At 32.4% G+C, this 23,949-nt stretch overlaps 1 protein-coding gene across 1 annotated transcript; it reads left to right on the top strand.

Annotated features, from left to right (window-relative positions):
* Positions 1-6,886: 6,886 nt before the first annotated feature.
* On the top strand, positions 6,887-8,458 carry LOC126664301 (uncharacterized). The gene has a single exon (XM_050356635.1). The coding sequence runs from the start codon at positions 6,887-6,889 to the stop codon at positions 8,456-8,458; it is 1,572 nt and encodes a 523-aa protein (XP_050212592.1).
* The last annotated feature ends 15,491 nt before the right edge of the window (positions 8,459-23,949 follow it).

Raw genomic sequence — 23,949 nt, forward strand, 5'->3', positions numbered from 1 at the left:
ATAATGGCATGTGAGACATGTAGCATATAATCTTAAACAAACATCTAATCCTGGAGTTTCTATCATGTAGTAGACAAAAGTGGATTTTAATCATTTTGCATACACAAAGCCTAAGTCATCTTGAATACTTATATAATCACTAATTACTTTTTCATGGCAATCCTAAAATTTCTAAGTAATTTGCTGGACTTGCTGGATTTAATGCTAAGGTACCATGGTTAAGTTCGTTAGCCTGTTAATATTTGGAGTTGGATATGCTTTAAAAAGTGATTAAACATTACAATCATAAACAAGGGCAATCGATATGCATATAAGGTTAGAAATATTTTTTAACCTTATAGACTCTAAGTGTCTGGCACTTGTCTATCGTTTGGCTATCTATGTGATCGGAATCTGGACTCAGTCAAAGCACAAAAGTTCTTCATCTTGTATATACGAATCCACTGGTTTGAATTGTGGTCGATTTTGAGTTCAAATAAACCTGAAATTGTTTCTGGAAGTTGCTAGTTTCTAACGGGCTTAGGCTTCAGGGTCCGGTTGGCATGGTAGATTAAAAAATAATTTTTAAGCACGAAATACATTGGGTGTGGCCAATTAAAACAAATAATAATTTCCTACAACTAATTAGAAAACCATGGGTTCAAACAGAGGCCAATTTCGAACTCAAACGACCCCAGAAACATGAAAATACAACTAGAGTCAAATTTGGGAGATCTTGAAGCGTTTGGTAGCGAAGAATAGGGGCTCCATACGGAGTGGCTATGGCACCATGGTATGGTGGTGGAGGCGCCGTCATAACTGTTTCGCTGGAGTTCGTCCTTTGGTTCAATTTCATGTAAAAAAGACATAAAAACGAGCAGAAAACGTGAAGGGAGAAGTCATTCATGGAAAAAACACTGATATGGAAAACAATGGCAGTTTGAGTTCCATTCATGCTTTCTAAGCATCAGATTTGAACAGAATTAACACATGGTGATTAAAACTGGTGTAAACAACCTATAAACAAGTTTAAGTCAATTTCATTGTAATCGTGACAAAAGTCTAAGAATATAGCAATTATGGAAAAAAATATATTAATATAGACTAAGCATACATATCTCATATGATTCAACAAACATTACAAATATGCAATAAAAGATCATAAGAGATGGTATTGGGTCCTCAGAAGTACCATTTTAAGTCACTGGCTTGTTTTCTGGTAATCTAAATGTATAATCCAACTTAGGCTCGCTGTGCAGCAATGTGTTCTTGACTGATTGAAGCGTATTTAGCTCGTTTCATTGACTGGTATGTGTGTGTGTGTTGTGTTTCGGCTAGGTCTTGATATTTTTAGGGTTTATTTGTGATTTTTTATACGTACTGGTGCCACCCCTGTACAGGTCAATTACGATGTCTATTTATAGAGGTTAGGTTAAACCTAATGCTAGGTAGAGTCTAAATTATACTAGGAGTGTACAAGTGAGCGTTAGAGTTGAATGAGAAGTGTACAAGTGAATAAATGGATGAATTTAGAAGTCCAATTAGGAATTATAACATTAAATTTATATTAGTTACTAAATGGAGTAATAACTATGGCTAAATGACCTATTTGGTGCCTAAAAGAGTCAGGAAAGCCTTTTAAGACCATAAGAGTTTAGGTATGGTCAATTTAACCCGTCAAACTTGCAAATTGGCCATAAACTTCTAAACTATTATATTTAGTCCAATTTTTTTATAGTTAGATCACAATCTCTTTGGATTTTATAGGCTAGCTAATTACGTTTTAATCATTCAAGTTTGCAACTGCGCAGTGGTCTAACCCACTTGAATTCAGACGTGCGAATTGCTAGCTCGTCATCCGGACGAATTTTTCCGAATAATAATTTCACGCATCAATCCCTTATCACTTTTATCTGTCCGAAAAAAGAGTGTCTACAACATTGTCTCTAACTCTGTTACTTCAATCCCACGTGACTATTTTTTTTATCATTGCCATTAATGACATTGCTTTTCCGTTAAGGGAAAAAATTCATCCATGCCCCTACAGTTTGGGGTCATGTTCAAGTGAGACCTTAATGTATTGAAAGGTTCAATTCTGCCTCCAACGTTTGAACTTTTTAACAAACAGGGCCCCAGTTTAACATCATCTCTAACTCCTTTACTTTAATCCTATGTGGCTATTGCATAGCAGGGTTGCATAACCAAAAATTAAAGATAAAGACCTTACCTTATAATTTTAACAGCTATAAAACCTCTGTCCATGTTTTTTTTTTTGGTACAAGATGTATACCTTACTGCAATACAATTTTCGGAGCATTTGTACCACTTGACACGACCTTCATAGGTGACACTGTTATTTCTTCGCGTACTCGTTGCAGAAGAAGACAACATGAGGCACACTGAATTACAACTCAATAAAGAACGTTTAGTCCTAAAAAATGACTTCCCCGTCGGCCCCATCCTCTCATGGGTCGCTTCGCTTGAGTCCATAAAAAATGGTTTGTAGAGTTTGAGGATTTAGGGATCTAATTGGGGATTTGCGAATTAAGGCTTAGATTATAAAAATATGACTCTTATAAAAATCATGTCATTAATTAAAAGTCATGTCATTAAGTAACAGAGTTAGAGACAATGTCAAACTAGGGGTCTGCTTGTTCAAAATTTCAAACGTTAAAAGCATAGTTGAATCGTTCCGGACGTTACAAGCCCACTTGATCCTGCCCCAAACCATAGGAACATATGGATGATCCTTTTACACATAGGATTAAAGTAACGGAATATTAGAGACGGTGTCAAACTAGGGGACATGTTTGTTTAAAATTTCAAACGTTAAAAACATAGTTTGAACCTCTTCCGACGTTGAGAACTTACTTGATCTTAATCCTAAAACATGGAGACATAAATCACCTTTTGTTTCATTAATTAATGATCAAGTAGCATATATGACTTATGATATGGTTCTCCTATCACAATCATCTGGGGTTAGAATTGTTTCCTGTTACTAATATTTAGTTTCATTATTAACCATTTAAGTTGATAATTATGTTTATTGCTGAAATTGTGATAAAACTTTCACTTTGGGGCCTGAAATAAGAAAAATTAAATACGAAAAATGGTTTAATTTTATTAATTTGGTGTTTTATGATAATCAATTTCTGTATTTATGTGAATTGACTCATAAATCTCTAATTAACATCCAGTGATTAGTTTGATTTTTCGAACTTGCATCCAGAGAGATTCTTAGGTAGACTTAGTCTATCACGTCATCTATGGACTAAGCCTATCATATAATGACATGTCATTAAAATGATGGCAATCTTGTAAATTCGTTTATTACTTATTTACACTTTTGAATAGTAATATTACAAAATTGCCATCATTTTAATGACGTGTCATTATGTGATAGACTTAGTACACAGATAACGTGGTGGACTGAGTTTATCTAAGAATTTCTCCTTACATCCATAGTTTTTATTTTTTTTTATAGGTATCTGCAATAACTACAGTTGAATTCACAAATTACTAATTTAGTCGTTGAAGTCTTGAACCACATTAATCAGCCTGTGATCTAACTATATTTTTTAAAAATAATTATCGATCATTTCATATTTTGATTGCATAGACATGTGTCTGTAAAACAAGTGCCTACAATTTTAAACTCCTACCACCATGAGATTTTTAAGACAGTGCCTAGCTACTAATTATGTACAATAAAATACGAAAGAAAACATTATATTCTACTAATACATAGAGTCCATTTAGATAAATTATAATCAACAATGAATATAAAGGTTTCGAACTAATGGATTATAACGCAAATGGTATAAGCGTCGGCCAGTAGACTGTTAGGTCTCAATTTTTTTTCAAGCGCTTTTCTTTTTTTAATTATTAAAAAAGAATATATAAAGGTTTAGATTCAATTGTATTTAGTTCATTGTACGAGAGGATTATAAATACAGTTGGAGGAGATTAAAGAAAAAAAATAAGATTTGTTGGTTAAATGTTTCTTTCTTTCTCTAACCAAAATATGGCAAATTATTGGCAATCAATTTGGTTTTGAAAAGCGATGCCAAAGTTGTGGGCAGAACATATTTTCCGTTTAGTGCTATTATGGATTACACGATATATTTCATTTATAAGTGGGCAGAACACAAGTGTCATATTAATCATTATATATGCCATCAAACAAATAAATTTGAATATAATTTTTAATTAATATTAACTTTCAAAATTTATTTTGTTTTTTTTTTCTATAATAAATATTTACTTTTAATTAGAGATCAAAAGTAAATAATTTGAGTTACGTTTCAAGAAATCGAGGATTAGTGCCCCACGTTGGGTTTCGCTTCTGCACTCCATGCAGCCGCTATTTCAAATTAAGTTGCAAATTTCGATTTTGCTTTTATTTTTTGAAGGCTAAAATAATGTAATTTTAACCCCGTTGTTTATAAAATTGTTAAGAGTCAAAACAATATTTTTTTGGCCTAATGTCTTAAAAAACCCCGACCTTTTAGCCCCTTTTCAATCATACCCTGACGTTGCAAATTTGTCAATTTTACCCTATTTTTCATTTTTGTGTTTCAATTGTACCCTGAAAAATTAAATTAACGTCATTTGCGTTTGGAAATTTGTTTAAAACATTCTACATGTCTCGCATATATTAATTGTATATTTTTAAAATTTATTTAAATTTAGTTAAATTAATTAAAAATTTAAATTAGTGTTAATTTGATTATGGTTTTTAGTTAGTTTTTAAAAATAAAGGACTTATTTGTACTTTTTTGAATAAAAAAGAATTTAATTCCATATTTAAACTTAATTAATTGAATGATTTCATCATTTAAGTAAAAAAAATAACAAAAATTAAAATATTAGGGTACGATTGAAAACGGAAAAATCAAAAGTGGGTAAAATTGACAAATTTTCAACGTCGGGGTAGAATTGAAAAAAAGTTTAAAGGTGAGGGGTTTTTGAGTGATTAGGCCTATTTTTTTTGTCTGAGCGACCAGACTGGAAGCAACTTCGCTGATGACTCGTGGCTCAACACTCATACCAACGGGAGCTTTAATGTCGAAGGATCATCTTCCGCAGCTACTCGCCTAACAGCTAATACTTCCTCGGGGCTTCCTATAACAGACATAATCTCGCAGACCAAACACCTGAAACTCACGGAGCCTTCACTTACCCTTCATGTCAAGAAAGAGCATAGTTCAGGATCAAAAGAATGGATGTTGGCAGCCAAAGTCATATCCAAGAAAGTTTTCGGGCTGCAAGCTATTGAGGATGACATTATCAAGAATTGGAAGTTGAAAGGTGAGTTCCTATTAGCACGATTCCCTGAAAATCGCTTTTCAATAAGACTCTCGCTGGCTGAAGATTATGAGATGATCTTAGAGGAAAGACCGTGGAATATTCACAACCAACATGTCAATGTCAAAGAATGGCCTGAAGATATCCCCATAGCCAGGATTGACTTCACTTCGTCTCTGTTTTGGCTGCAAGCCAGAGGCCTGCCTCCCAACCAAATCAACGCTGAAAATGGAACAAGGATAGCCAGCCTCTTCAACAGACTGGTAGACATTGACATGGATCCTATGGCTCCTCTGTGGAGACAACACTTCCTCCGGATCCGAGTCGAAGTGGATAATACCAAACCATTACTTCCTGGATTTCACAATATCACTGATGAGTTGAAAAAGGAGTGGATCAAATTTCGCTATGAGAAGCTTCCAGACATATACTTTTTCTGTGGAATGATGGGCCACAATAGAAATTTCTGTGCAACCAGGATCACTGAAGAGGAAGCAGGTATATTCTATGCTGGCAAGTACAGATATGGTTTATTTATGAGAGCTAACAAGTTGATGAGATCTGGGAACTTAGCTATTGTGAAAGATAAGCTCAATTACTTCCAAGCGAAGTACAATCAGGCAGCTGCATGAGGTACAACCCATCAGGAGACTAACCCAATCCCTACCTCTAGTGTGTCAACCCAGGAGATCAGACAGCAAATGAGCTTGCAGAATGTATGTGACTATGGTGTAGAGGAGCAACTGGCCAGAACGGCCCACATCTCCCCAGTTACCTCATTTCAGAGCTACCAACAGGCCATAGCAGCTGACTTCCTGGCGAATAATTTCAATGAACTCCACAACATAACAATCCCTCCTTATGTCATGGCTGGAGAACCACATACTGATGCAGGGGAGTACAATCTGGATATGCAAGTCACTGACAGACACCAAGCTCCTCCCACCTACAATCAAAACCGTATACTAAGAGGAATCCTTCACCAACTATCTAGAGAAACCCAACAAAACTATAACTCCCTAGATCAGCTTTCTAACCCCCCTCTGGAAGAGCAAGTGAAGATGCTGGTTGAATACTTCTATGGCAAAAATAGTAAGGGCCAAGTAGGAGAAGCTGTCCCAGAAAGGGATATCGAAGAAATCAGAGCCATGCTAGCAGAACTCAACCCAATCGAATATGGACTCCCCACTACAATAGCTGATTTCCAATCCTTAAAGGAGTAGGAGTGTAATGCCCAGATTACCAAGGCAGTGAAGGCAAGAAAATGGAAGAAAATTCCAAGATGCAATACTAAACTCCCAAAAGAGGGTCAACTGAAGCTGAAGGAACCTAAGCTGAAAGGCAAAGGCAAGAGGAAGATTGCACAAACTGATCTGATGCCAGAAGGCATGCGTACTGGTGATCATGTGATGAATAGAATATACTTAGGCCCGGACCTAAACATCATCTCTATTGATCAGTTTGTGAAGGAGACAGTAGAGGTTATTGAGGAGAAAAAGAAACCACAAAACAAAGAAGGCACGAAGAAAGGAGAAGGAGAAGCAGATGACAAGGCTGGAGGTGAGGAGGTCCACCCCAAAGGACCTCAAGGTACCAAATGAAGCTTATGTGTTGGAACTGTCAAGGGTTAGGGAGTGCCTTGACAGTCAAAAATCTAAAAATGCTATGTAGATCCAACTCTCCTGATGTAGTCTTCTTAATGGAGACAAAAAATAGTATATCTAAAATAAAGAAAGTTTTTGCTTACTGTGAATTCTCAAATGTTATGGCCATAGATCCTATAGGGAAATCTGGGGGACTTTGTTTAGTATGGAAAGATGAGTTAGACCTCCAAATACAACATACCAGTAACAACTTCATCATCTGCACAATCAGTATCACAAATGGCCCTTCTTTTGACTCTATTTTCTGCCATCTCTATTGCAACATCATCCATAGAAGAGCACAGTTTCAATACTTGCAAAGTATCAGAGACAGAATGCTGGGGCCTGTTCTATGTGCAGGGGATCTTAATGACTATCTACTGCCATCTGAGAAAAAAGGGGGTAATGCATTCAAACTGGAGAATCATGTCGATTTTACAACCTTTATGGAGTGTATGGAATTTAGAGATTTAGGATTTGCTGGACCTCCGTTTACTTGGTCTAATAGGAGGAACTACCCAAACTCAATCAAAGTTAGATTGGACAGAGCCTTGGCTAATGAAGAATGGCAGGCTCTATTCCCTGGAGCTGAAGTTCATCACCTATCTGACCTGGGTTCTGACCATAGACCAATCCTCATCAAAACTGATCCCCAGAGACTGAACTACTCAAGGAAATTTTTCTTTGATAAAAGATGGGGAGCTAAACCTGCAGTGCTAAAAATCATAGAAGAAAGCTGGAATCAAAATGTGAGAGGAAGCACAATGTTTCAGATACACTCTAAATTGAAGAATACTAGACAAAAATTATTTGCTTGGCAAAAGTCATCCAGCTCTAACTCTGAAAGGAGGATGCATCAGCTCCAGAGTTCCATAGAAGAGGAGAAGAACAAGAAGGCAGAAGATCAGGACTGGAACAGGATTAGAAACCTGGAAACAGCCCTGTTGGAAGCAACAATAGAAGAAGAGCAATTTTGGGCTCAAAAGGCTCGACATAATTGGTTGAAATGGGGGGATAAAAACACGAAGTACTTCCATGAAAAAACCAAACAAAGGAGGAAAAGGAATTCCATCTCAGGTTTATGGTCAAAAGCTGGGACATGGGAGACTGAAAAGGGCCCTATGAAAAAAGTTATTTGTGATTATTTCAAGGAAATATTCACAAGTTCAGAACCAACATCAGTTAATGAATTCCTCAGAGGCTTCAGCCCACAAGTAACAAGGGTCATGAATGAAAAACTGACCAGGAACATATCAGAAGAGGAAATCAGGAATGCAGTTTTCTCTATTAACCCAACTAAGGCCCCTGGAGCAGATGGATACACTGCTTTCTTCTATCAGCAATATTGGCAGATCATAGGTCCTCTAATAACCCACTCCATTCAGGAATTTTTCAGAGGAGGCAAGATGTTAAAAAGCCTCAACCATACCCTGATAGCTTTGATCCCAAAGACACAAAATCCTCAGAGCGTGACTGATCTAAGACCTATAAGCCTCTGTTCAGTGTATTACAAGATCTACCCCTAATAATGGACCAAGCTCAAAATGCTTTTATTAAGGGGAGATCCATTGCGGATAATATTCTAGTGGCGCATGAAGTCCTGCATTATCTCAGATGTAGAGCAGTGGGGAAAAAGGAACAACTTGCCCTTAAATTAGACATAAGCAAAGCTTATGACGGAGTGGAATGGGAGTATCTGAAGCTTATACTCAAAGCATGGGGATTCAGTACCATATTCATTAATTGGATTATAGAATGTACCACTTCAGTCACCTACTCAATCCTAATCAATGGCGAAGCTTGTGACTATATTATTCCATCTAGAGGATTGAGACAGGGTGATCCGCTTTCACCACTTTTATTTGTCCTCTGCGCAGAAGGATTAGCTCATAAGTTAAAATTAGCATCGCAGGATAACATTATCAGAGGGATCCAGATATCCAGGAATGGCCCAACCATCAGCCACCTATTCTTTGCAGATGACTCCATAATATTTACTAATGCTACTCATCATGCAGTTAAGGGTCTGAAAAAAGTGCTAACAGAGTATGGGGAAGCAAGTGGCCAGATAATCAACTACAGCAAATCAGCAGTCTTCTTTAGCAGAAATACGGGTACTCTCACTCGAAGATTACTATCATCAGCTCTTAGTGTGCAGAACATAGGCAACAAAAGTACCTACTTAGTGTTACCCCCTTTTATCCTAAGGTCCAAGCAGATGACTTTTAAAGAGATCATAAATAAAATTCAACAAAAGCTTCTGGGATGGAAGGAAAAATTTCTATCATTAGCAGGAAAAGAAACTCTGATGAAAGCAGTGATTGCAGCTATTCCAGTATACTCCATGTTATGCTTCAAACTCCCAAAATCATTATGCAACAGAATCAACACTCTTATGTCCAAATTTTGGTGGGGAAGTAAAGATCAGGAAAGGAAAATATGCTGGGTGGCTTGGGACAAAATGTGTAGGAGCAAATGGGATGGGGGATTAGGCTTCAAGGACTTTAAAGCTTTCAATCAAGCACTCCTAGCAAAGCAAGCCTGGAGAATTCATCAGAATCCAGACTCATTACTCCACCAAGTTCTGAAAGGTAGATACTTCAAAGATACCCCCTTATGGTTAGCTTCCAAAGGTCACAATGCCTCTTGGGGATGGCAAAGTTTAATCCATGGGATTAAGCTCCTCCAGAAAGGGTGTAGATGGCAGATTACTTCAGGGGAGGATATTGTCACACTAACGGATCCCTGGATCCCTTTAGAGACCTCATTCATCCCCAGGCTCAAAGATGAAAGGAACCGAGAATCCATCCCTAGAAAGGTAAATGGTCTGTTCCTACCAGAATCCAGAACTTGGAATGAGCATCTAATCAAGCACTGGTTTATAGAGGAGGATGCCCAATCCATACTATCTATCCCTCTCCCTCAATCTCGAGTCCCAGACAGATGGATCTGGCACTTTACAAAATCGGGTTCATATACGGTCAAATCAGGATATCATATTGCCTTAAACACGGTCCCAACCAGGGATACTGGAATCCAGAGGCATATGACCAGGGTTCATTGGCAATTCCTATGGAACCTCCAGATTCCTAACAAATTAAAAGTCTTCTTGTGGAGACTCCTGCAGAATGGTATCCCTACGGCCACTAATCTCAATATCAGACTTAAGGGAGATCTCCTTTGCCCGAGATGTGGAACCCAGGAAGACAGAGAGCATCTGTTCTTTCATTGTGACTTTGCCAGGAGAGTTTGGTTCTCCTCCCCCCTATCATTCCATTCGAATGGGGAAAATGGTGATTTTTAAGACAGTTGGATCAAGATCATGGAAGCACTGAGCTTGATGGATGATTCCAAAGGAAGTGCTCAGTTGTTTTGCTTTTTCCTTTAGGCTATCTGGAAAGCTAGGAACTCAGTTATATTTAAAGATCAAATTTGGTCTGTTGAGGATACAACTGGTTTTGCACTGTCATTCAAGACATAATTTGATATGGCCAGCAAGATGGAAGCAAGGATGTCTCAAACTCAAAGATCAAGGCCAGATTCCAGTTGTAATCAAGCTACTAGGATCCCCTGTGAAGAGCGAGACCTCATAACTATCAGATACGATGCAGGTACCTGTAAGCATCTGAAGTTTGGTTCAATAGCGGCAATTGCGTTTAATGATAGGGGTATCTGCTTGAATAAATTTACGGCCACATTTAGAAACATTTGGGATCCAGGTATTCTTGAATTTCTAGCGCTCAGAGAGGCCATGAGTTGGAGCCTGCGCTCAAACTGGAGGAAGGTTTGCTTTGAAGGTGATGCTATTCTGGTTTCCCAGGCGGTTAATTCGAAGACTTGTTCTTCTATTTCCAACTGGGGCACCTGTCAAGATATTTGGCATTTTTCTACATTCTTCCAGAACTGTACTGTCCGCCATATTAGTAGGATAGATAATGGTCAAGCCCATCGGTTAGCTCAACTGGCGAAAGCTAGCTATGCGTCGACTTTAGCTTCAGTCATACCATTGTAGCACTTATCCTTTTATCTAACTCTTTCTTGGAAAAAAAAAGATAATCAGGATGTGTCCCTGACACCAATTGCATCATTCGAATAAGATCATTTTAGATTTTAAAATATTAAATTTAGGAGAGATTCTTAGGTAGACTCACTCCACATCATCCGTGAACTAGTCTATCACATTATTACACGTTATTAAAATAATGACACTATCGTCATTTGATTATTACTTTTTTACACTTTTGAATAGTAATATTACGATAATGCCATTATTTTAATGACGTGTCATAATATGATAGGTTTAGTTCACGGATGACGTGGTGGATTGAGTCTATCTAAGAATTTCTTTAAATTTAGATTACTTTTAAACTTGTATGCAATAACACAACTAAATTGTGCGCGTGAGTGGCATCTACAATCTATGTTACCCGAACTCTTCATTTTGCCCTTCTATACCCGTGTCGGACATGACATGGCACCGACATGATACATAATATGGGTCCGACTCTTTAACTGACAGGTGGACACTTCAAGAGATAGACTTTATGAAGAGTTGCCATATCATGTGGTAAAAAGACCATATCATGTATCGGAGTTGGTGTCACGTTTCGATTCTTAAGAGCTAAAACTGTATTTATTGTTATAAACTTTATTTTGAGTTATTTATTTTATTTTTTAAGACTAACATTTGAATACTTATGTCTACTTTACACATATATATCCGTATCGAAGTACCCGAATCCTAGATCCATATCCCCATACTTTGAGTTAAGAAAATTAGCTTCGGATATGGGGATACGCATCCATTTTTGACACCCATATCTGAGTCTGTGTAACATAGTCTACAACTGCTAGTCTACTACTACTACTATAAAAATTAAATATTAATTTATATCATGAATTTATATATATTATTATTATTTCAAATGAGCTAAATTTAGAGAGATTTTTAAGTAAACTCAGTCTATCACGTAATCCGTGAACTAACCAATCGCATTATGACACGTCATTAAAATAGTAGCACTATTATAATTTTGATATTAATTTTTTTATATTTTTGAAAAGTAATGTTACGATAGTGCCATTATTTTAATAATGTGTCATAATATGATAGGTTAAGTACATGAATGACGTGGTGGACAAAATTTAACTAAGAATATCTCCTAAATTTAATGATTTCAAACACAATACAATTAAATGATACAACATGATCTGAAGTTAAATAAGCTTAAATTTGGTATAAACGGATTCAGATTATAAATGAGTCAATTTTTTATGACATGGTTAATTTTTTGTTAAAAAAAATTAAACACATTAACCTGTTTACACATGATTAAATAATTTAATTAAATATTATTTGATTTGATTTTATTTTAAATTTTAGATCTAAATTTTTAATTATATTTATAGTTTTTCATTACATGTAGTTACATTATTATTAACTTTAACAATTATTGATAGAGTCAATTACAAATTAAATCACGAAATTTAGTCTAATTTTCAATTACATCATAAATTTTAAAACTTGACAATGTTATATACCAACTTTCACTTTCTGACGGATCAAAACACCATTCATTTTTCGATATAAAATGTTGAGTTGAAAGCTAATATTTCCATGTAGGCTGACATGTTAGAAAATAAACGGTATTTCGATTTGCCAAAAAGTAAAAGTTGATGCATGTTTTTGTCAAAATATTAAAATTAATTTTGTAATTGCAAATTACGCTAAAGTTCGTGATCTAATTTGCAACGTGTCAAATTACGTGGAAAATACTGAAATCTATTATGTTAGTATACATGGAAATTCCGGCTTCCAACTCAGTAAAAATGTCCCAAAAAAATATCAGTGTATTGATTTGCCAAAATTATAAAGTTCACTGACGACAATGTCAAATTTGAAAGTTTATGTTATAATTATAAATTAAACCAAAGTTGGTAAATATATTTACAATTAAACCCTTATTAATACTCAATAGATTTAAGGTTTAATCATCTAAAAATATTTATCATTTTGATTTTTTTTATTTATGACTCAAACTTTCAAAATCGTCAATTTTAATTTATTTCTCATTTTTTAGTTTTAGTTGTGGACATTTATTCAAATTGAAGTGATTTTTTTTTTTAAAAATATGCTCTTGATATTGCTTCTTAATTAATATTCCAATTTGTATTTTACCATGAAAATTCCACATATGAAGAGTGTATCGGAATATTTTCCACTTCAAATTAAACAGATGCCTACAATTAAAACTATAAATTAAAAAATGAACTAAAATTGATCATTTTGTTTGGACCATAATTTTTTTTTTTAAAAACAGTTTTCAATAGTAGCCTAAATTTAATGGGTTTAAATATATCATGCAAAAAATATTGATCAAATAACACATTTAATTAACTCATATTTCAAACATATCGATAGAGTTTGTTCTTTTCAACGGATTTTAACCTACATAACAATGTAAATGGTTGATCGGATGGTAGTGGTCCAATTAGCTCTCTAATGTTTAAATTAATATTAAATTTTAAGGCTATTAATTTGAGGCGGATGCACTTGAAAGAGGGTGGGATCTATGGACCCCACCTGTTTTTGAGAAAAAAAATATTATTTGTAATATAAATCCAATGTTTTTGAATAAATATTTCAATACAACAAATTATTATGAGTGTTTTAAATAAAAATAGTGCATTAGCTAACAAAAATTACTATTTATTAATTTATCCATAAAAAACTTAATATATATTTGATAAAGTACAAAAAGACATGTATTGAAAACCTGTACATATGTTTTATTATTTAATAAATAAAAATAAATACAAATTAAATTCTAACTGATAAGAATAAATAATTCAATATAATATACATAATGTTCAATATATATTTTTAAACCTAAATTTTAATCTATTTATATAAAATATAAATATTTTAGAACATCATTTACACATTTGTTCATCTATTTTATTTATTAATTTTTTATTATATAATATAAGTGTATATTAATTCTATTCTCGCTAAAAAAATAGTTGACTTAATAACATACATGTGCATTTAATAGTGTGATAATAATATAGTTATTTAATGTTTTTAAAACAAAAAATTTGTCAAAATAATTAAAATAAATTTATTTTATTATTTGAATCCTATATTATTATATAATTTAAAAAATAATTATAGCATAAATTTGTCAAGAGTTATTAAAATAAATATATTTTATTATTTTAGTATTATATAATCAACAAAATTAAATTTAAATTTTAAAATTTCTGAATCCGCCACTGGTATTGATTGTCTTTCAAATATGTATATATGCATACCTTGAGTCCTTTTATAATGAACATTGTTGAGTTCAAATAAAAAAAGAATTCCTACTCAACATATGAATTTAAATAGAAAAATGATTTCTATTTGACTTGTGAATTTATTTAGGAATGGATCTCCTAAATAGGATCATCTTTCTCGAATAGAAACATATTTTTGAATATAAATATAATTTTTATTCTTCTAGAAGATCTGAATCTTTTAGAATCTCTTTATTACCGATATTGTAGTTGAGTTCTATTCGGATTCTATATCTTTAAATATCTGTGTCCGGATATAATTGTCGAATCCTACGAGATTCAGTCTTTTACTCGTTTGGGCATCGAATTTTTATGACTTTTTTTCTCGTGTGGATGAGACTCATAAGACTCGATCTTCCTTAATTTAGATTCGATCTTCTTTGGCGAGTCTTTTAAGTCCGCCTTGATGGACGAATTCCACAAAACTCGGCTCACAACGCTGGGTTTCCATCACGTATCTTACTTGAACTTTATACTAATAGTATATCGTATTTTAACATAAATGATTCATGCAGGATCTGCAAATCCGAATTGCGATGTTTAAAATGAGGGAAAAGAATGGAATATAAAACTTTAAAATCGAATCATATCTATTACTAATTAGATAATATCTGTGGATAAATTAATTTTTATTCTGATGGTTTAAAAATATATAAATTTATAGGACAAACTAATATTGAAATCACTAATATTACCACAACTAGTTCAGATAATGATTAATGAAGACAATGTTTTCCACGTAGGTTGGGCCATGAACTGAAAAAATATTTCAAAAGAGTAACGAAGCAAAGATATGTCCGAAAGGATTTCCATTGCTCTCATAAAGCAGTACACAATATACATTATATATATCCTCATCATTGGCCATTAACTTACCACTCACAAATTTAATTTTATTAATAAATACTAAATAGCAACATAATTTATGTGGTGAACCATTCTGAAAATCTATTCATAAACATATCTATTAAGCATAATTCCAATTGCACCCCAAGATTAGGAGTTTGAGTTTATATTTATTCTATTTTGTCAAAGAGGAGAATGTAATGCTTATATATATATAAAAAAATAGATTAGTCGGACATTAATACTTTGAAGTAAAAAATAAAAGTGTAACTGTATTTTATATATTTTAAAAGAATTTTAAAGGATCATTTTCAGAATACGTCATTTTCAAACCTATTTACAATAAATTTGTCTTTTCTTTTCATAATTTCTCACTCTACACTAATAACAAACATATTTATAAAAATTCCTACTAAATATAAATTTTTTATCTCATTTTATGTTAATTTTTACATAGCCACATTCTCTTTTTTCTCTTTCTCTTTTTTTTTTTTTATTTTTCATTTGATTTTCCGTTTGTCTCTTCCGATTGCCTTTCTTTTTGTTTCTTTCGTTCGCTTTCTGTTCGCGCTTCCGTTGCTCCACTTCTGATGAGTTTCTCTTCTTCCGGTCGTTTTTCCGTTTGTCTTTTCCGTTCGTGTTATGAATTTCTCGACATCGTTTTTTTTAGTTTTTTAGGTTTAATTACGATGATTTAAAAATTTTATAAATAAATTATTGTAAATATATAATTTTTTTTGTTTATAAAATTGTTCTATTATTCATATAATTATTTTGTCTTTCTCTTATTCATAGATTTGTTTATTTATTTATTGCTACTGATTTTGTAAAAAAAGAATTGATTTGTGATGTATTTGCAGTAATTTTATAATATATTTATGTTATAGTATATTTTTGGTGTATTTATAGTGTATTTCTTGTGTTTTTCGGTATATTTATGTTTTTGGTGTATTTCTTCCGTTTTTAGTATATCACTGGTGTATTTGCGTGTTTATGGTGTATTTACATTGTTTTTATGGTATACACAATAAAAACATTACAAAAATGTCATTAATACACTATATATACACTATTGTTACACTACAAAAACAACATAATTACACTAAAAAACATAATATATACACTATAATACACCATAATTACACTAAAAAAACACGATAAAAATAAAAAAATACCCGAAAAATCTATAAAAAAGAAAATAAATTATTAAAAAATTAAAAAGGATATTTGTGAATTAAATAAAAGGTATTTTTCGTAAAAAAAATTTAGAAAAGTAAAAACAAAAAAACAATGTAAAGTTGTAAATAAAATAGGAAATAGTGTAGTTTAGGAAATTCCCTCAATTTAAAAAGTAATTGTAAATTTATTTTATTTTATATTGTTATGAATAATTATTTACCAAATGATTTTTAAAATAATAGAAAATAGTTAGAAAAAATAACAAGAGATAAAAAAAATTAATATAATATATCACTAAAAATTAAATATTTAAAATGGGATTTTAATTTTTTTTTTAGAAATAAAACAGAGATACTGTTAAATATAAAATTATTCATTCTTTGATGATAAATTCCTTATTTTAAAATTATTATTCCAACAAAAGAGCCAATTGCCTTTCAGGGGAATGAACAATCCTCAGAGATAAAGTTTTAATTTGAAACATCTCATTTCACAAAGAAAACTTGAAATATTCATGATCCAGTTTCTACATTGTTTAGCTCTAATATTAAAAAATGTGATTATATTAAATAGTTCAAAAACTTTAATTTATTATCAATAGTTATTTCATTTTGATTTGATTCCAACAGAGATCCACTTACTACTTCTTTACATATAGATCAATTAAAATATATACTTCCTCCTGTTCAATTACAAAGTCTCATTATTGTGTGTCCCATTTGAAGAGTTTTATTGTATTTCTTCACATAATTTATCTATTTTAACCTTTAGAGATTCTAAAAATTAAATATATTTTACAACATAATAGATAAATATAGATTCCCAAAACAACAAGTGCATGATCATAATTCATTTTTATTCTCTATCGTTTTTTATTAGTGAAAATTTACTCATGTCATTAATTAGAATAGTGAAATTAAAAGGTTTAATGTCTCAAAAGATCTCGATTTTTTAAGTCCTTTTTCAATTTCACTCTAACGTTGTAAAATTACAAATTATATCTAAATCCACAACTATAGATTTCAGTTGTACCCAATTTTATAAATTACATTATTTTCCATTTGAAAGAAATTCAAAAAGAAAAATCCTTACAAATTACTTATTCAACTTTTTTCATTTAGAAAAATTCAAAATAAATGACTTATTTAACCTTTTTAATGGAAAAGAAATCAATTTAGTATTTATGGGTACAATTGAAAGTGAAAGATGTGGATTTGAGTACAATTGACGATTTTACAACGTCGGGGTGAAATTGAAAAATGATTTAAAAGTCGATGTTTTTTTGGGATATTAAACTAATTAAATATAGTCAAAATTATTATCACATCTAATAGTCTTTCCGTCCCATTTAAAAAGATAGACATGCTTTTTGGATATGTATTAGAAAGACAATCATATATTTTTTTCTTATTTTATTCTTATCGTGATGATCTTATAAATTGTATTTAAAATTATAGTTATTAAATTTAAAAAGAAAAGAAAAATAAAATTAAAATGACATCAAAAATATGATATGAACATTTAAAATGAGATAGGCAAAAATAAGATATATTCATTTTTAAACATCTCTATAAAGAGTGTTAGAGCAAAACATGAATAAAAATTATAATTTATATCGTCTTAATATAGGGATTATTTTCTAAATACCTGTTTTGAGTAAAATATTTACACCATTTTGACCCATCTTTTCCTCTTATCTTATGTTACCTAATAAACTAACTTATTAATCAAAAATATCCAATATATAAAGAAGTCTTATCTCATTTTAGGTTAAACTTTTACATAACCACCTTTTTTTCTCTTTTTTTTTCTCTTTTTCTTTTTCATTTGATTTTCAGTTTATCTCCTCCGATTACTTTTCCGTTCGTCTTTTCCGTTCGTCTTTCCAGTCGCACTTCCGTTCGTCTACTTTCGATGGATTTCTCGTCGTTTCCGGTCGTTTTTCCGTTCGTCTTTTTCGTTCGCGCTAGTCTGTTCGTTTCTTCAGTTCGCGCTATGGATTTCTCGACCCGTTTTTAGATTTGTGTAATTTTTAGGTTTTTTATAATGATTTAAATATTTTGTAAATAAATTATTGTAAATCTATAATTTTTTGTTTATAAAATTGTTCTATTATTCATATAATTATTTATTTTGTCTTCTCTTATTCATAGATTTGTTTATTGCTACTGATTTTGTAAAGAAAAAATTGATTTATGGTGCATTTGTAGTAATTTTATAATATATTTACGTTTTAGTGTATTTTTGGTGTATTTATATTGTATTTCTGCCGTTTTTAGTATATTTATGGTGCATTTGCAGTGTTTATGGTGTATTTGTAATGTTTATGGTATATTTGCAGTGTTTCATGGTGCAAACCACAAAAAACACTACAAAATGCCATAAATACACTACTTATACACTATATATACACTACTTATACACTAATCTTACACTATATAAACACCATAAAAAACTATATATATACACTACTATTACACTATAAAAATTAAAAAAAAATTCCAGAAAAAAATCTATAAAAAATAAAATTAATATTTTATATACACTATATATACACTAATCTTACACTATATAAAAAATTGTCGGTCGGTTCAGTCGACCGAACCGAAAAAACCAAAAACCGGAATTGGAAACCCAAAAAGGTATTTTTAAAATTAAAAAATAAAATGGTATTTTTCATAAATAAAAAAAGGTAAAAAAAATCAAAACTTGATACATAAAAGTATAAATAAGTTACCATAACATGTATTTCAGGAAATTACCACCTTAATATACGTGTGAAGTAATAAATTGGCTTTCTAAATGAGATGGAGATAATATTACTTTATTAATAAACTAGCTAATTAATAAATTGATGGAATTAAGAAATACAATATGCAGTTATTAGTACATTTTTAGAATTGAGGGAATTAGTTGAGGAATTTGATTATCTTAAAATGCAAATTTTTTTTATGAATGAAAACTTTATTGAAAGCCAAAAAGAGGCAAAGTAAAAATAAGGAAAAGGTCAAAATAGTTACAACTCACAAATCAAGAAAGAAAAATATTATCGGGATTTCTAAACAAATCTAAGGCCGAATAAAAAAAAAGGATGATTACACTTATAATAGAAATCCACATTAATGAAGCTTCTGAAAATAACATCGTCCGGAGAAGAATCCTTATGCTGAAAAATTCTTTTACTACGACATTTCTAAATTTTCCAAATAAAAAAAACTAAGTAGAATTCCAAAGCTTTCTACATCCACCATTTGGGACAGTAGCCATCCATTGAAAAAAGAAGTCTTCAAAAGCAGAAGGCAAAACCCAAGCAATGTCCAATTTTTATAAATTTACATATCAAATTTTTCTTGCAAAAGAGTAATGTAAGAAAATATGATCTATTGTTTAAGTTTCTCCACAACAATCGCAACGAGCCCCAAACAAAGGGTTAATGATGCGATAGGCAAGGACAAAGGGAAGAAAGAAACCCACATTGTTGTCTTGAATAATTCTGCGGTAAGCAAGGAAAGAACGAGAAGGAACGCTCTTATGAAAAGCCGTCCATAAGAAGAACTGGACTCGTGGAGGAACATCTGATTTCCAGCAGATAGAAAAAGCTTCCAACCCGTTCGAAGAAGTGCAAACTGACCTAAGAATAGAAGACATTGATGCCACCATGAAGCCCCTGTTAGCATGTTTCCAGATCAGCTCATCTTCCTCATCCAAAGTAGCCGAACTGACAGCTCCAGCATGAAGGACAGACTGCTGAAACAGAAACAACAATTCGGTGAAAGAAGCAGCTTCAGCTGTACGCAGTCTTCGACGCCACCTCTAACCAGCAGCGATAACTTTAAACACTTGAGTGTTTTTCATGTTGGACAACTGATATAAATGAGGGAAGAGAGTAGACGCTGAACCGTTTCTTGTCCAATCATCATGCCAAAGAGAAACCGATCTCCCATTACCAATAATAAAACCAACATTAGACGTAAACTATTTCCAAGCAACCAAATCTATACAGCAAACACGTCTAATTCCCTTCCAAATGTACGAAAAATGGTTAATGTTGCCATGAGCGAGATCATTCCAGGGAGATATAGAGGAGCAAGAAGAAACAATACCAAACCACAAAGAATTTTGATTTGCCGAACGAATTTTTCAAAGCCATTTAAACAAAAGACTTTGATTCCACACTTTCAGGCTACAAACACCAAGACCGCCATTCTTAAAATCACGACAAATGATATTTCAAGAGATTTTACAAAAAAACTCTTGAAGAAGAATCGCCTTCCAGAGAAATCTTCTCATGTACATTTCGAGATCAGTTTGAACACTCATAGGCATGGCTAGAATAGACATAAAATAAATCGGCAAACTATAAAAAACCGATTTCAACAGCACAAGTCTCCCTGCAGGAGATAACATAGAGCCTTTCCATAGAGAAAGTCTTGATTTGAACTTCTGAATCACATTGTCCCAAACCGAAATAGGAACTCTTCTCACAGCTAAAGGTAAACCAAGGTAGCTAATCGGAAAAGATTCAACTCTACAGCCTACTACTTCTGCTGTCGGGTTCAAATATAAATTAAAAACATGGATGCTTAAAAGGGACTTTTATGATAATTAATCTTCAATCCTGAAATTAATTCAAAACAATGAAGAATGCGAGTAAGGGTGCGAAGCTGATCCAAGTCATAAGGCAGGAAAAGAATGGTGTCATCAGCAAACTGCAGGACTGAGACGAGATCAGCAACATCCGAATAAGAAAGACCACTAATAAGACTCATCTCCGTTGCTTTATAAAGAATACTTTTTAGCCCCTCTGTGGCTAACACAAACAGGTAAGGCGATATTGGATCGCCCTGTCTAACTCCCATTTAAGCTGAAAAGGATCAGAAGGATTACCGTTCACCAGAACCGAAGAGAAAGCAAAGGATAAACATGTAGAAATCCAGTCTAACCATTTATCAAGAAACGACATCGAACGCTTAACATTCAATAAATAATTCCAGTCTAAGCCGTCGAAAACCTTGTGAAAATCAAGTTTCAAAATAAGATGTCTGTCTTTCCTTCTCTTTGCAAAATGAATTAATTCATTTGCAACCATAACACAATCCATGATGTTCATACCCATAATGTCACGACCCAATTTCGTGGATCGTGACCGACGCTAGGGTATGGGTATGGTCGTACCAAAACCCGTAGCAAGCCTTGCGGAAAAACAATAAACAATATAAATAGCTTAAATATCTGAAAAGTTTAACAGCATGCCTTATATATAAAAATAAATAATCCGGAGTGAACATGCCAATAAATAATCGAGCAAATCGATAATCCCAAAGTATAATAATCAAATGAAATAAATAAATTAGTTCTACTGCGGTCTAAGAGTTCGAAAAATAGAAACTAGTTTAATAACATAAAAACCTCTGAGGAGTCAAAAGAATCGGAGTGGACCCTGGAAAATTTGGGAAAACAACGGGGTCAGATATACTGAGATGAGTTCGCAATACTATTTACATTTATTAAGTTTAAAACCCTTAAATCAAAACATTTTTATACTAATATAATATGATTATGGAAAAACAGTATTGAAATGATCCCAGCGTAAGTATGACATAGCATACCGATAACCCAGAGTGGACGGGAACAAATCCTCGTCAAATAAATATACCAGCGTGAGCAAGACTTTAGTCTGCCGTTTCCCAGAGTACTTACCGGTGCACACAGTCTCGATACAAGCCTATCGAGTAGCTCGTTTCAATCCAGTTCCATAATCCGTAAAAACAGTTCGCAAATATTTATAATATTAAAATAAATTGCGGTACTCAATAAAGCGGTAAATAGCACTACAAACTCACTGCTTGCTTATCCACGTGATCTTGACAAACAGCTAACCCTGCGTAGACTCCGAAGCATGAGCAGTCGACGGGTCTAAAATAATAAATAGGTTAATATCCGTACGACCCCTAACTCTAAGATCACTAGACACCACGTAGGACTAGCACAATTAAATAACCAGATAAATCACAGAGAAACACAATTCTCAAATAAAATGTAGTGCCGTAATTAATTCAAGACTATTGAGTTCGCCTTAAATCCAATCCGAAAATATTATTAAAATAATATTTAATTGATAAATAAAATCAATTCCTCAAATAGTGGGTTAGCCGAGTTTTACAAAACTACCAAGCTAAACCCACATGTCGGTGACCCAAGTCCAAACCGACCCAACTAATATTCCAGAGTTTATAAATCACAGTTTATAATTAATATTAAATAAAATATTAATTAATATCAAAATAGAACTCAATAGCTTGAAACTCAAGTAATTAAATACTACCGGCAATTATCTCAATTAGTTAAATAACAAACAAAGCTAAAATATAAATTTAATCCCAAAGGCATTCTAAGCTAAAAATATAAATTTAACAATTAAATAATAATTAATAACAATTATTAATTTAATTTTTAAATATTCAAATATTATTTTTAGGCCTTAAAAATAATATAATTAATTTGACAAACTTTTAAATTAAATGAAATCCCCAAATTCTTATTTAATATAGTCAATTATAAAATCGCATAAAATCCATAATGAGTTTAATATTAATTTAAATTTAAAAGTATTAAAGCCCAAAGTAATTTTAAATTATAAATAATAATATTATTTAAACCGCTAATTAATAAGTCGAAACCAATTTCGTAATTTTAAATTAAAACCAATTAAAAACAGTTAAAAGGAAAGTTTAAGAATCAAAAGATTTAAGACACAAAAACTCAGTGATCAAAACAACCCATTAGCCAAAAATAAATTGAAATAACCAATAAGAAATAGCCAAGTCATCATCTTCTACATTAACCATACTCAACCTATGTTTGCAGTATTCAAAACGAATCCAAAACTTACCAATTCAAAACCTCATAATTTTATAATCAAACTATAATAACTTACATGATCTTCTAATCTTACACCTAATTCATGACTTAATTGTTAGAAAAATAAGCTACTGTAACCCAAAAATTTCCAAGAAGCATGGCATACAAAAACATAAGAATGCAGACCCCAAAACCTTCAATTTCGTCTTCCTCCAAACTTGAATCACATAATCAACGAATATGAATTTCAATCCTCATGACACTTAACAATCAAAACAACGAGATTCTAACTTCGCCCAACATAACAACATAAACAGAATCCATACCCTATGGCAGTAACATATTGAAACACCGTTTAAAACAAAATAATACGGCAAGACGGCGGCGATTAAAACGGAATAATCTACGTACCGTTTGGCGAATGAAAAGTGTAGTAACGAAGAGGATCGAGTCTACTATCACGGGAAACAAACGGAACTGATTTCGACCTCCGAACGGCTGTGGAACGAATTAAATTTCAGAGATGTCGATTAGAATCAAAACATAAAATTTCCAGAAAACGGTAAAACGGCGGCGATCGGTACGGGTTCGTTTACGTACCGTTTGACGAACGAAAAGTTGGGATTTGTAGATACGTGAGTCTTCTATCTCTGAAAGGAAGCGAAACCTATTTTGGTTCAGAAACGAGATAGAAATCAGTGATGAACGGAGATGTCGTTTTTGAACAAAATCTGAGATTGAATTAAAAACTTACCAATGATTTTCACTTAACTTTGGTTGATGATTTCGGAAA

This window comes from Mercurialis annua, linkage group LG1-X (assembly GCF_937616625.2).
Source record: "Mercurialis annua linkage group LG1-X, ddMerAnnu1.2, whole genome shotgun sequence".
Taxonomy (NCBI): domain Eukaryota; kingdom Viridiplantae; phylum Streptophyta; class Magnoliopsida; order Malpighiales; family Euphorbiaceae; genus Mercurialis; species Mercurialis annua.